Source organism: Rissa tridactyla, chromosome Z (assembly GCF_028500815.1).
Source record: "Rissa tridactyla isolate bRisTri1 chromosome Z, bRisTri1.patW.cur.20221130, whole genome shotgun sequence".
Taxonomy (NCBI): Eukaryota; Metazoa; Chordata; class Aves; order Charadriiformes; family Laridae; genus Rissa; species Rissa tridactyla.
Window position 1 is genome coordinate 28,069,897 of NC_071497.1, and position 13,479 is coordinate 28,083,375.

Below are 13,479 nucleotides of genomic sequence, written 5' to 3' on the forward strand. Positions count from 1 at the left end.
AACTTCAACATTGAATGTATGAGATCAAATAACCACCATGTTGTATAAAAAGCCCAATCATGCCTTATTAAGGAATTAACTATAAGATTATAATGTTTCAGTTGTTGTAGTTTTAAATTGTATGCATTTCTGTAGCATGACAAGTGTTTAAAAGCAGGAGGAAGGCAGCTAGCTGTGACAAAACTGTGCTCTCAAGTGGTCGGTTACTCTGTTGTGAATTGACAGAGCCAGAGGCAGCTCCAGCTGTTTGACGGTCTGCCAAAGAGCCAGATGCTGTTTTGCAAAATAACTCTAGTAGGCTGGTAGCTAGGGACTGCTAGCTGCCACTTGAAAAAATCATAAGTTTGAACAGCATGCTGTGCAACTGAGTGAATAACTTACCAGTAATTTTTTGTTGTTTTCTCCAAATCCCCCATTTTAGAAAAGGGTTAGGTACACTATCTTGTTCAAAAGCGGCATGTGTAACTTATGCTGCAATGCATAAAAAAAGCTTTTGAACCTATATAGGATGGGGAAGAGGATCTTTGCATTTTACTGACACAGTAGCATGAACTGCACCATGAAAATGCAGAAGATGGGTTAGGGGGGTGAAATTGGTTTTGTAGTGTCCAAGGCATGTGCAAGTTGGTAATGCTTCTAGGAAAAAAATGATAAACATCTAATCAACAGTTAGGCTTATACAGTTTCTTCACTTGATGCTTATCATGCTTTTTGACTGACTTAAAATTAATGTATAACAAATAGAAGAACATAGAACATCTTACTCATGGAGGCAACTACATGCACAAATACCATAAAATATGAAGGCTATTCATTTTCCTAGGTCCTTTAAGGGAATCATTGTCATAAACATAACTGACAAATATTATGAAATTTTCCCAAAAATGCAAAGAGTGGCATGAAAGACTAACCAGATATTTTTCAGGTCTCTCATGTAGGTAAATATGGAAACAGTAAAATACATAAGGAGACAGATAATAGATTGAAGCAGTGAGGCTTCCAGTTCTCTTAACAGTAGAAATTTAATGCCATGATACCTTAAGCATTTGTTTGTATTGCTTTTACCAGAAGGCATACAAAATGAATAAACCAAATTTAATACACTGATGACTGAGGGGGAAAGGGGGGGCGGGCGGGGCATAATTCTTAAAACCCAAGTTACCACTCATTCTGATTCCATCTTTACAACTTGCTGTATCAATTGACAGTACATTCAAAGGCCACTGTTAACATTTGACACTTAAAACATGGCTCTGCTTCATTGTCTGGAAAAATGCTAGTTGTGAGATTACTGCGGACACTTCAGAACTGTGAAAACTAGGATGTAGGCTTTGGTTGTGGAAAGTCTGTAGTTACGTATTGAGCAAAAGAATCTGTATGTAGCAGTTGAATACTGAAGAGGTTGTGTAGACAATAGTATGTGAAGATATCCATATTTCTATATCATGCCCAATGATAATGAACAGCTACCAAAAGGTACAGCTGAATTGATTTTTTTGTTGTCCTAAGTTAAATACAGTTAAATTGTATTTAATAGTTTTGTGTAACTTCAGCAGTTATGTAGTTTAATTGTTGCTGAAGACCTCTTCTCTACAGCAGTTTGGAATTAACCAATCCTGAAATAAATCTCTCTACTCAATATCCATTATAAAAAGTAAAAAAAGCTTTAGTTTTATCTAATTCACTCTCATGTTGGACATGTGACCAGTATCACTAATATACTACCAGTTCTGAAACTGCTTTCCATGAATGAATAAGCAACTAAAATATGTAGTAGTAGCTTAACAAATTTATAAGCTTCTGGAAAAATAGCCAAGAGTCTGACTCCTTATGCTATTGGATAAATGATTCAGAAAGAATAAATTATGAGAGTGCTCTGTGAGTTGACTTGGAAACTGTTTTTTTTTTTTGTGGAGGTTTTGAAGAAATCTTTCATGGCAAGCATTCTCTTTGTATTCAAAAATAGACTGGAGGTTGGGGGGTTGTGTGTGTGGGGAAAGCTTTTTGTAAGTTTAATACCACAATCACATGAGTACAGGATCACTTTTGAGTTCATATATTAATGAACGAAGTATACTGTTTTTTAGTAACTGTTTATTACTGAATGAAGCTATAAGAAGAACTAGTGTGGTTTACTCCATCTACTAAACACTTCAAAGAATTTCTTTAGCCTAATTCTTTTGCCCAATATTTCCTTTAAAACTTGCCGTATCGGAAATGCAGTGACTATTTCTGTAGTTCTCTTCATTCCCACAAATCTCTGGGACTACTTGTTTTGCTGTGAAAGAATACCCAACCTATAGAGCTTTTAAAGACCATTTAATGGCCTCATCTCCTGGACTTCTTTAGAAAAGTGATGTTAGATCAAGAAGTTCCATCTCATATAGAACCTATGTGCACTAAACTGCATTTGTTCTGTATTTTAAATTTTTTCTGACCATGCGTAACTAAAGGTTCAGTCTCACTTTGTAGGTCAGGGAAGAGGGACATTATCTGCACATGTAAACAGGACAAATGTTGCCACTGAACTGATTAAATACTTTTAGGCTTGACATGCCTCATAGGCTAACAAGAAACTGTATGAACAAACCTATGATTAGTGAATTTGCTTGTCATGTACTGTAGTGCTTTAAGCCAGAGCAAACTAACTGACTTTTCTGTGTATGCAGAATGAACTAATGTAACTCAGTAGGGTTTAACTGTACTACAACCAAATGAAATGTATAGGTAGTTATGATGTCCCCAATATTCCATGTGCAGTTTGAATTCTATGTAAGTAATCAGCTTAATTCCTAGATAAACTATTTCTCCTAATAGTATTTTTGAACATCTTTAATTCCCTTGAAGAAACCAACCTTTTAGGTAATGAATCTGTAACTTTAAGTTTACAGTGCAATACTTAAACTCCTGGCAGTGTTGATACCCTGGTTTCATCTCACTGAATTCTGAACCTGTGAGGTTTCTTTACTTATCCACTACTATTAAAAAATCAAAGATTTTTTTATTCTCTCCAATTATATCTTAAGAAGGTACCCACACATCCAAAAATTATTTTTTCATACTACTAATATAGTGGGACTACTTCAAATGCAACCATACTATGGCCTATACTAGAAGTAAATGCCTAAATTGAGAGTAGTATTATAAGTAAGAGTTAAATTTAAACTCTGTTCTTCATTAGTTATTCCCTGAACAGTCACAGAAAGTCTTTAAGGTCCTTTTGGGTGTGATAAAACTTTGTTTGTATGTCATGGCACTCTGCATTTAGCATGTGCAGTCATCTTGGTGCTGGAACAATCTAGATGTCTGCATAGCAGTGTTAAATATTGAAACATGCAGAGTTTTGCAACCGGTCTTGAATCCAAAACAGGGAAAAAACCTTGGAACATGATCATTAGAATAAACAACACCAAATACTGTTGTTGGTTTTTTCTTTAAACTGTAAATTGAAGAAATTCAAATGTATAAATGTGTGTGAGGGAGGAGATGATCTAAGAAAAGAGTTGGGTTGAGACAAAGAATTTAATAATCTGTTTTGTGAATGGAAATTGGAAGAGTAATCTATGGAAGGAATAATAGCACAAAAATATCTAGGTATAAGACAAATGCGAGTTACCTAGGGATTACCTAACAACTAGGAGTATTGTTTATTTTTAAACAATTAAGTGCATAAATCACCAGAATTGAATATTTTGAGATTTATTATCTTATAAATACTGCATTACTTGGATATCCGATGTTTTTAAATTAAGTCAATTAATTTTTACCTTTCAGAACAGGCATGCTATATAACTTAACAGCGCCATGCAATGCTAACTGTGGATGTTTGCGCTCCATGTACTACCCAGTTTGTGGCAGAGATGAAGTCCAGTACTTTTCTCCCTGTTTCGCAGGATGTTCATCACATCTTTTCAACAACATGAAAAAGGTACTTCATGCTACAAAGATTGCTGATGTGGTCTGTTCTGCTTCCCTGCAAAATGCATTCTATATTAAACCCACCCCCACCCCCCCTGCCCCGTTCTTCTCTTAGTATGACAGGAAATCACAGTATTTCTGAATCTAAGTGGTAATTACTACAAGAAAAATAGGTGTGGATTGGAAACACATGTCTAAATAGGATGAATGTTGGTATGTGTCAAAGTTTGATATCCTTTGACCAGGTGCTTTTACATACCCTTGGGGAGGGTGTAATGTTTAATATCAAATTTACTTACTTGATGACAGTTGATGTTACACAGGATTTCTGACTTAGAATGAAAACTGAAAACAATACAGATGCAAGCTATGCTTAGCAAAATACAGCAATTGCAATACACAGTTCAGTCATAATACTAGTGTGATTCCCACTATTGCTCTTTGTAACTTGCTCACTGTCACAATGCTCGGCCTCCCCAGTTGTTGGGAAGGCATACGTGGTTTGAAGCACGCTCAAGCCCATTGCTCCCTTTGAAATTCTTCTGCTAGTTGTCTGGCTTTTTATAGTCTGTGTTGGGCTCAGCCACGCTCACCCCATGCTGGTCTGGCTGATTTAGGGAGACATTCGCACTCTCTTAATGAACTCGGGGAGAAACATTTACACCACCACTTGATTCACTCAACTGACATAGCTGTTTCTTTTCTGCATAACTTTCTGTGCAACAGCTGTGGTCACTCACAGTGTGCATTGTTCTGTGACCTTCATGGGCACATTGCCCTTTCCTGTCTCCTCTGAGCCTCCTTCCATTATAGGGGTTTATTGGTCAGTTGTCATCTTCATTTCTGCTAAACTTTCTAATGCTGAAAATACATTAAACATGAACGTACTTTAAATGGAGTTGACAATCAGAAAAGTAGAAATCAGCAACTGCCTTGACACTAAACTGCAGTTTTTATCTAGATCTTATAAGCATAACGTAACACTTATTGTATGCATGGCAACCTGCTTCTGTGAGTTTCCAAACCTGGAATGTCAGTTGCCCCTGATGTAGGAATGGTAAGCCATGGAAGTGGCTGGTTATTACCAAACCTTCCAGAACTGAAAGACCTTTTGTGCTTGTCTCTACTACTACAACAAACTCTTGAGCAGGAATGTGGAGGAGTGTAGGAAGATCCTAAAGGTAGGCAAGCTGAACCAGGGGATGCCTCAGGGGACTTTTCATATCAGAAAAGAACAATTGTAAATGAGAGGAAGTATTATCTAGAAGAAAATGTAGGGGTCTGACTACTTATTGCTGTGAAAACTTCATACTGCACTGATAAATGTGGGTTTTTTTTCCTTTGAAAACAGACTTGGGTGGATTTAAACGAAGACCATAAAACTATTCCATTTGTTCACCTGCTTACAAAAGCAATCCCGCATTGCTTCTGTCAGTAGAGCTCACCTCACTTACTGTCAAGTACAGCCCAGTGTAAAAACCAGCCTGTTTGTAGCCAAGGCTGTCAAGCTAGGTGATCTGGGACTTGCCAACATCTCTGAAAAATCTTGTTTTGGATGCTGTGGCTTGCCCTTTCTTAATTATACACAGTTATTGGTGTGTTATCTTCACTGATTTGTAATAAGATTTGAATGCAGAAGTTGTCACTTCAAGGCTTGCTCTGTTGGTGTCTTTGTATAATGTTATGTACTGCATATGTTTGTGCCTCTAACGCCCAGATCTTTAGTTTTCAGGTTTTTTATGCTTGTCCTAAAAACTTGCTCCACACAAAATGGAGACTATTACTGTATTTTCAGATCACAAAATCAAAAATGACTTTTCCTCTGGTGTGCTGGATCAGTCAAGTTCTTCTGAACCAGTTTTAAAAATTAGGGTTAGTGTCATATGATCATCAGGAAGTAGACTGTTTCCCATAGTGTAAAGTCAGTGTGATGCAGACCCAATGACCATCTGCTGTATTAGCATCACTCAGTGTCATTCTTAGAGCTGAATTTTGTTTTGTAAATTATTTGTAGATGTACCAGAACTGTTCCTGTATTGGGAGACCAAAAAGAGAAAATGATTCAGAAGACTTTATCTTTGAAGCTGTCCCTGGGAAATGTCCAACACGATGCAAATTTTTACCTTTATTCCTGACCTTCTTCTTTTTCACTGTTGTTTTTACATTTATGGCTGTTACTCCAACAACTGTGGCGATTCTCAGGTATGTTTTTTGGGCTGAGAAATAGGTAGCATTCTTGTGAGAACTAATATCAGTGAAATACTTTAATTCCGTTTTGCTTTGGAATGTGAACTTAAACCAATGTGCAAGGGATTTCCTGTTGTAGTACTCTGTGTGGTAAGCAGACATATTTGAAGCAGGGGACAGTCATACCAGCGTTCACTCTCTCTCTAATTACATTTGGTTAGTAGACACTGTTTGAATCTTTTTAAAAAACAAAACAAAAGCAAAAAAAACAAACCCAAAAAACTTTCCTACTTCTAGCAAAATCACTCTTTTATGGGAGCACTCATGACTGTTTTAGTCAAAGCAGGAAGCAATAAAGATGCCATGTGCTTGGATGAAGAAAATATTTGACTAGCCTGTATATTGGTAGTGCCAGAATTTCAGATTGTACCAAGAAACGAACAAAACCGCATTCAGTCTCATAATATCAACCTTTGGTTCTTATCTCAGGTCAGAGTTCTGACTTGCAAAATTGTAGTCTGTCAAGAACTGTAGACTACCTTTTGTGTGATACTGCTGTTGTATTTGTGGCAGTCATTAATATAAAACGTGAGACCGTGTACGTGGCTGTTAACCAATGGTTTGGTGGTCTTTCAGATGCATGAAAGCTAGATATGCTTTTTTTTTTCCTTTGATACATGGTCCCTATTCTGAAAGTAGAGCTATTTCACTTTATGTTGAAATCTGACTCGTACCTCTGGTACTTCTAGAGTGAAAATGTTCAGGATGCATAGGCGTACATGCACTATACACAAGATGTTTTGGCAGGGTGTGATTAGATGCTCTTTTTCCAACCTTCTAGGCATGGGGTTGAGGAGGGGAATGATACACTGCAACAGTGCTTTGTAATAGGCTTCTGTTCAGAGTTGGTGTAAATCTGGAATTAACAGCTTGTCATATTACTGTGGGGGCAGAATAATGTGAAGTGTTGAATTATCTTCAAAACTGAGCTGCAATAGTTTTATTTAGATAATTCTAAGCAATAACGCTTGGAATCTTGGATCCTTCTACGCTTCAACTGAAATAGTGAATTAGTTTTTATGGAAGACTAGAGCTGTTTAAACGTGCAAAACCTAATCTAAATAGCTAAATGTGAGCTAAGTTACTACAGTATATTCTGAGATCTTTTCAGTGGGCCTATTTTGTGCAACTTCAAGTGTAAACCCATGTATGTGACAGTGTTCTAGTGCTAGAAATAACTACCCACACTATGCAAAACTCATTCTCCTTCCTCTACTTACCTTTATGGGTAAGGAGATTCTAACAGTGACTGTTGATAACGGCTCATCTTGGATATTTTTGTATGGGTAATCCTCATACATACTCCAGAATGAAGGAATAACTCCAGAGTATTTAGATATTGTTTAAAAGTTTACTGTCTAGAGTTTATTAAAGAAAACAGAGATGAAACTAAATCGTATAAATTAAGATAGGTTATATTTGATCTTCACGGTAGTATCATTAAGACACTGTCAGGATAAAATGTTTGTTGCTGGAGAAATATCTGAAAGAAATGGGTAGGAGGTAAGGGCGTAAATTCTGCTAGTTATTAAATCAGTATATTGATTTGTATAGTGTAGGGCGGAACTGATTCATTGTCAGGTGACTACATGTAAAGGTTACGGGAAGTACAACACCTTGTGCTGAAGCCTATTCGTGTATTGCTTCTTTAGAAACAGTAGTTCAAGATTGCATCCTAGCACTGTCCTTAAATCCTTGGTTGTTTTGTGGAAAAAATGTTCAACAGTATATCAGGGTGATACTGGTTAGCTAGCTTTTTACTTATGCTGTTTTGTTAAACTAGCTCAATCTAAAATTCCTTGGTGAGCTATTGGAGTTGCCTCTATCATTTGTCAAAATATGTCTTGAAGTTGTTTGCTTACTTGTTCTGCACATTGGATTTCCAAAACACTCTGCAATTAACAGGTTAAAACAGTATATTAAGACAAAGCATATTCCCTGAGGGACAAAGCAGAGAAATAGAATGGTTAAAACTTGTTTACTAGGTCTTAAACTGCAAATCTTGTTTGCAGGTGTGTGCCAGATAAACAGCGCTCATTTGCTCTTGGAGTACAGTCAGTGTTCCTACGACTACTGGGTATGACTTTCTTGTTGAAATGCCTGCCTCTGAGTGATACACATTTGATGTTTTTCTAGACTTAAAAAATAATGTATTAAGAAGCTTTCAGAGGAGCTTGAAATAGCCTGTCATTGGCTTATAGAATACATTTGTTTTAAGGCAGATGCCATCTGTATTCAAATTCCTCTTTAAATAGTGCACGTGTACTCATTTTAGCCATTCTTGTTCTTATCACCAGGAAGAAAATACAGGTAACTGACATCCTTTCAGCAAAAGGCACCTGCTGCCACTTCCCCCAGAAGGAGGCCTATTCTGAAAGTTAGGAAAAAGTGAAGTGATAGAAAACAGCTTCATGTAGTTGATATCTGAAGATCCAGAAGATATCTATGGCAGAGTCTTAAATCTTGACTTCGCTGTGGAGCTTAGAATAGGAGAGCTCTTCTTCAGCCTCAGTCAGTACAGGCAGTGGAAAGGCAGTAACTAACAGCGTTACTACCAACAAGATACTTAGGGTGTGGACTCAAGGGGTCCTGAACAGAAAACCTGCAGTGAGGACATAGCTGATTGTTAGCTTAAGAACAGTTTAGGTGTTGAGTAGGTTAAATAGACATGCAATGATGTACCTGGAGTGTTTATTATAAAATTAGCTATACCTGGATGCAAAACACTTGTGCTTTATGAAGCACTGTTGTAACAAATATCACACAAATCCAATAAATTCTACACAGGAATAATTTAAACACTACTCACTTCATGTGGATTTTTTCCTTGAAGGTTTGCTGCATCTGAGGGATGGGAAAAAATGTGTAGTTGAACTTATTAACATAATATTTTAGTTCTCTGCATTTGGAACAGGTTAGTGTATATGATCTGAGAAAAGAGACTTGTTTTCCTTCAGTTGAACTCCTGCTTCCTTGATTCCTTTTCCAATGAAAACTGAGGAAGTTATGAGAAGCTCAAGTCTTTGAACAAACTTCTTGCTTGATAAAGTGAGAGCAGTATAAATAACTAACTGACACTCTATGCATCCTGCCTGTTAATTGAGAGCAATGGAAGAGGCACACTTGCTATGTAATATGATTTTGATTAAAACGTTATGTTTAGTGTGTGGCTCTCCCATTTTATCTTCCCCACCAGCCTGGCATTTTACTGTATGCATTAAGGCCAGGTAAGGCTATTCCAAGTAACTCAAATGTTCTAACATGTTACTGTGATTTTTAGGTACTGTTCCCGGACCAATTTTGTTTGGTGTTGCTATAGACAACAGTTGCACTCTGTGGGATATTGATGAATGTAATACTAAAGGAGCCTGTTGGGTGTATGACAATGAAAAAATGGCTTATCTGCTGATGGGGATAAGTAAGTGACTTCTTCATATTAAGTACGTGTACAAAGTAATAGATATACAGACTTTGATTGCTTGATGGGAATTACTTTAAAATAGAACCTTAAACTCTTATCTTTTAGCAGCAGTATTTTTTAAAAAGGCACTTTATTTTTTTCATAAATAATGACAAGCAAAATATCATGGAAGGAGCAAGAACACATTAAGTGGCTCTTAAAAATTACCCACAAGACTTTTTTTTAACAATAATCAAAATATTTTTACTCTTCAGTCTTTCTTCATTGCCACACTTCATTTACTGAATTTTAAGAGATTGGTGCACATTTCGTTCTTACCTGGCTTGGTCTGTTGGCAGCTTAAGGTCTGAAGAGCTTTCTTCCTCTTGTCGTATTTCAGTTCTTTTCCCTAAATTAATATCAAGGTCTTGAAAATATCTCTGAACACTAGTCAAAATTTTTCCCAACCTGTTTAACAATCTGTTCCCTTCAAGTATGTGACAGATGTATGTCTGGGGGAAGAAAGGCAGGCTAAGCTTGCATCTGTGGTAACTGCTGTTGTCCTGTCTTCTAGCAACTGTGACACTTACAGTGCATAAAATGAACTGCTAACATCTAATCTTGAAATTGAAAAAGCAGGCGTCACAACTTCAGGTTTCAGTATCTCAGGCATATTTGTGATCAAATACAATCCCTCCTCTTCCCTGACTCCTTGCGCCCCCAAATTGCACAAACATCATTATGTACCAGTGAGGAGTAAATGAAGCAACCTCTTAAGGTAGCTGAGGAGAGAATACTTAACAGGCTTGTATTTGGGGAGTTTTAGTTTATGGCAGAGAGAATATTGATGCAATGAAGAGCAGTACTGAAGCAAGAAATAAGGAAGACACGCACTGCAGGCTAGAATGGGGTGAAGAAATACAGAGCTGAAGTAATGGCAATAGCTGCTGCAAGCAAGAACTGGCAGGCAGGTGAGGGGTCTGAAGTTGGTAAGGCTGCCTTTACCTGCCCTTTGTGGTTCATGCAAAATACATTGAAATTCACAGCATCTGTGTTAAATCAGTGTAATTCACCATGTGAAACTTTGTAAATGACTGAAATGCTCTTAACTACTATTGAAGGTGACTGCAATAAGGACTCTTCTGTTCTTTGCATTTAGGTGCTGCTTGCAAAATCATCACTATCATCTTTGTGGTCATGGCAGTATATTTGTATAAGCCTCCACCAGCAAGTGCAGCCCAGTCGCAAAAGGATTCAGAAATGATATCTTCTATACGCACATAAATCATGAGCAAATTGGGGGCTTTCGAAAGAGCCAATAAGAATAAGCATTATTACAACTCTTGTACCAAAGTTCTCGTACACCATTACCTAAATATAAAAGATGATATTCAATTCTTGAACAACTTAGAATATTTGTGAATGTGTGTAGTGTTCTCTAACTTTGTAAACATACTTTTTAGCAATACATTGTGTATATCCAAAAAGTGACACTTAAATTTGCAGTCTAGTTTTAAATGTCTAATTTATAAGTGAAACAAGTTGGGACACTCTGATCAAAAAAAGAAACCGAACTAGGAAAAATGAACTGAACTGAACTGAGCTGTGAGCCTCATTTCCCTTCTTAAAGTAATACTGAAGCAAGACTGTAGTGGGAGAAAACAAGTAACCTGGTATATTAAAGGGAACTGTGGATGTTTTAAAATGGAGTTATTTTAATGTGCAAATAATCTGGGCTACTGCCTTATTTGGGGATTTTGAGTGTAGATACACTTGGCAATGTGCAAGTATGAACATGTTTTAAAAATATTTTTGTATGTTATCTCAATGGCATGAGTTCACTCTTTAGTATTTGTAGAAAAATGTAAATAGTTATTACAGGGTAGCTGGGTTCGTAACAACAAAATATTTGTTAAATTAAGTGCCTGAGTTTCTATCTGGAATTCATATAGAAAGTGGCTGTCCAGCTGCTTGCTTTAAGCATTGTTAACATTTTTCTATAAAACTGGAAAATAAAACCTATTTTCTTACTAATTCTGTGTATACTGTGTCATTTTGAAGTGACTGAGTACTAGGCTTCTCAACTCCAAGAAACACAGTGCTGAAAGCTTGCGAAGAATATGTGTGCAATCTTCAAAAGTAGAAAAATATAGCTTTTGACTTAGACACTGCGTGCTATTAAAGCTGTGTTTATATAGCACAACACAAATTAGCCACTCTTACCAGATATTAAACTATATTTGCCTGCTACTGAAATATTGTTCAATAGTGACTGGAAATTTTTAATGAGCAGGATATCCTCTGCACTTGCTTGAATTAATGTAAACTTCCTTTCTGTTGCACTGTCTATGCATGTCACTCTTATGTAGCCATGTGTGCCCTTTTCATCTGGTTACATGGACTCTACACCTTGACTCTACCAAGATTGTTTTAAACAAGTGCTATGGCAAAGGATTATGGCATATGGGTCATGTCTCATCTAATTCTTTAAATGCAGCAGCTGTTAAACTAGGTAGAGGTTAAGTATACAACTCAAGAAGAGGATCTTCTATAACTATTTAGAAAGAACTATTCAGGAAATGAAGCAAAATAGACTATACCTCCTGAAAGCCAGAAGACTTCACGGCTTTTCAGTCAGAGAAGGAAAGGGGCGGAATACAACAGCTGAATTAATGCTTGCATTATTTATCTGAATGTCTCCTGATAACATAATTTCCTGATAAATGATCTCGGAGCAAGATTGGTAACTGCCCTTGAAGAACTAAATGCTGATCTTCCATAAAGTTTGGGAATATGGCCCAAAACTCTGAATTCAGTTTCCAGCTCTAACACGGAGTGTGTTATATCAAATCACTTAATCATAGTAAAGACATGCGCTGTGGTAGCTAAACTGGTAAACTTGCTTCTCTTGTTCTGTCTTAGGCTGTGAGATCATAGCTTACAGTTTCTGCTGCATAACATGATTGCATGGATTACAAAACTTGTGGGGCAGAGCAACAGGAGCTTCCTCTTCTGAGGAAGTTATCAGCACTTAGTTGCATTGGAGTGGGTATTTGGGTGGAGAAGGAAGGAAGTATTGCCATGGTGTAAAATTACGGTTAATGCTAAAGGCTGTTGCAATTTATAATCTAGCCTGTGACTTGTTAAAGTTACCCTTGTTAGTTTAGGAGGAGCAGCACAATGATTAGAAGAGAGACCAAATATTTAGAACTGAGTAACTTTACCTTGTGTCATAGCAATGTTACATTGCTATGTACAGTGTGATAGACAGCGGAGGGCAGTAGATATGGTGTCAAAGGTTTTACTGAGTAAAGGTAAACATCTTTTAAAGGTTTACCTTTACTGAGTAAAGGTGAACAAGCTGAACAAGTGTGTGTTAGGTATTTGGACAGAGAGGGTGAATTAAAAACTGACCAAATGAATGGGCCCAGAGGGTCAAAGCACAAAGTCCAGTTTGAGTCCAGTTACTAGTGCTGTACCCCATAGATCAATACTGGGACCAATCCAATTCAACCTCTTCGTTAATGACCTGAATGATGGGATAGGTTGTGCTCTGGAGGAGTGGCTGATAGAAGAGATGGTTTTGCTGCCACCCAGAGGGACCTTGACAAGATGGAGAAATGGGCAAATGGGAACCTCATGAAGTGCAAAGACCTGCAGCCAGGGACAAATAACCCCATGCACCAGTAAAATGCAGGGGGCCACCCAGCTGGAAAGCAGCTCTTCAGAGAAGGTCCTTGGTTTCACGGTGGGCAAGCTGACCACAAGGTAGCAGTAAGCCCTGTCTGCAAAAAAGGCCAATAGCATCCTGGGCTGCGTTAGGCAAAGCAGTGCTAGCGGGTTTAGGGAGGTGATCCTTCCCCACTACTCAGACCTGGTGAGAACACACCTGGAGTGCTGGGTTCAGGTCTGGG

General features: G+C 37.5%; 1 protein-coding gene across 2 annotated transcripts in view; it reads left to right on the forward strand.

The window, feature by feature from the left end:
* The window catches only part of SLCO4C1 (solute carrier organic anion transporter family member 4C1), a 31,857-nt gene extending 20,291 nt beyond the window's left edge, over positions 1–11,566 (forward strand). For both annotated transcript variants that reach the window (XM_054186654.1, XM_054186655.1), the window contains exons 9-13: positions 3,775–3,928; positions 5,933–6,120; positions 8,178–8,242; positions 9,446–9,583; positions 10,725–11,566. In XM_054186654.1, the coding sequence (XP_054042629.1) occupies positions 3,775–3,928; positions 5,933–6,120; positions 8,178–8,242; positions 9,446–9,583; positions 10,725–10,849 (670 nt within the window). In that variant the 3' untranslated portion in view covers positions 10,850–11,566. The remainder of the gene's footprint in view (positions 1–3,774; positions 3,929–5,932; positions 6,121–8,177; positions 8,243–9,445; positions 9,584–10,724) is intronic.
* Positions 11,567–13,479: the final 1,913 nt, after the last annotated feature.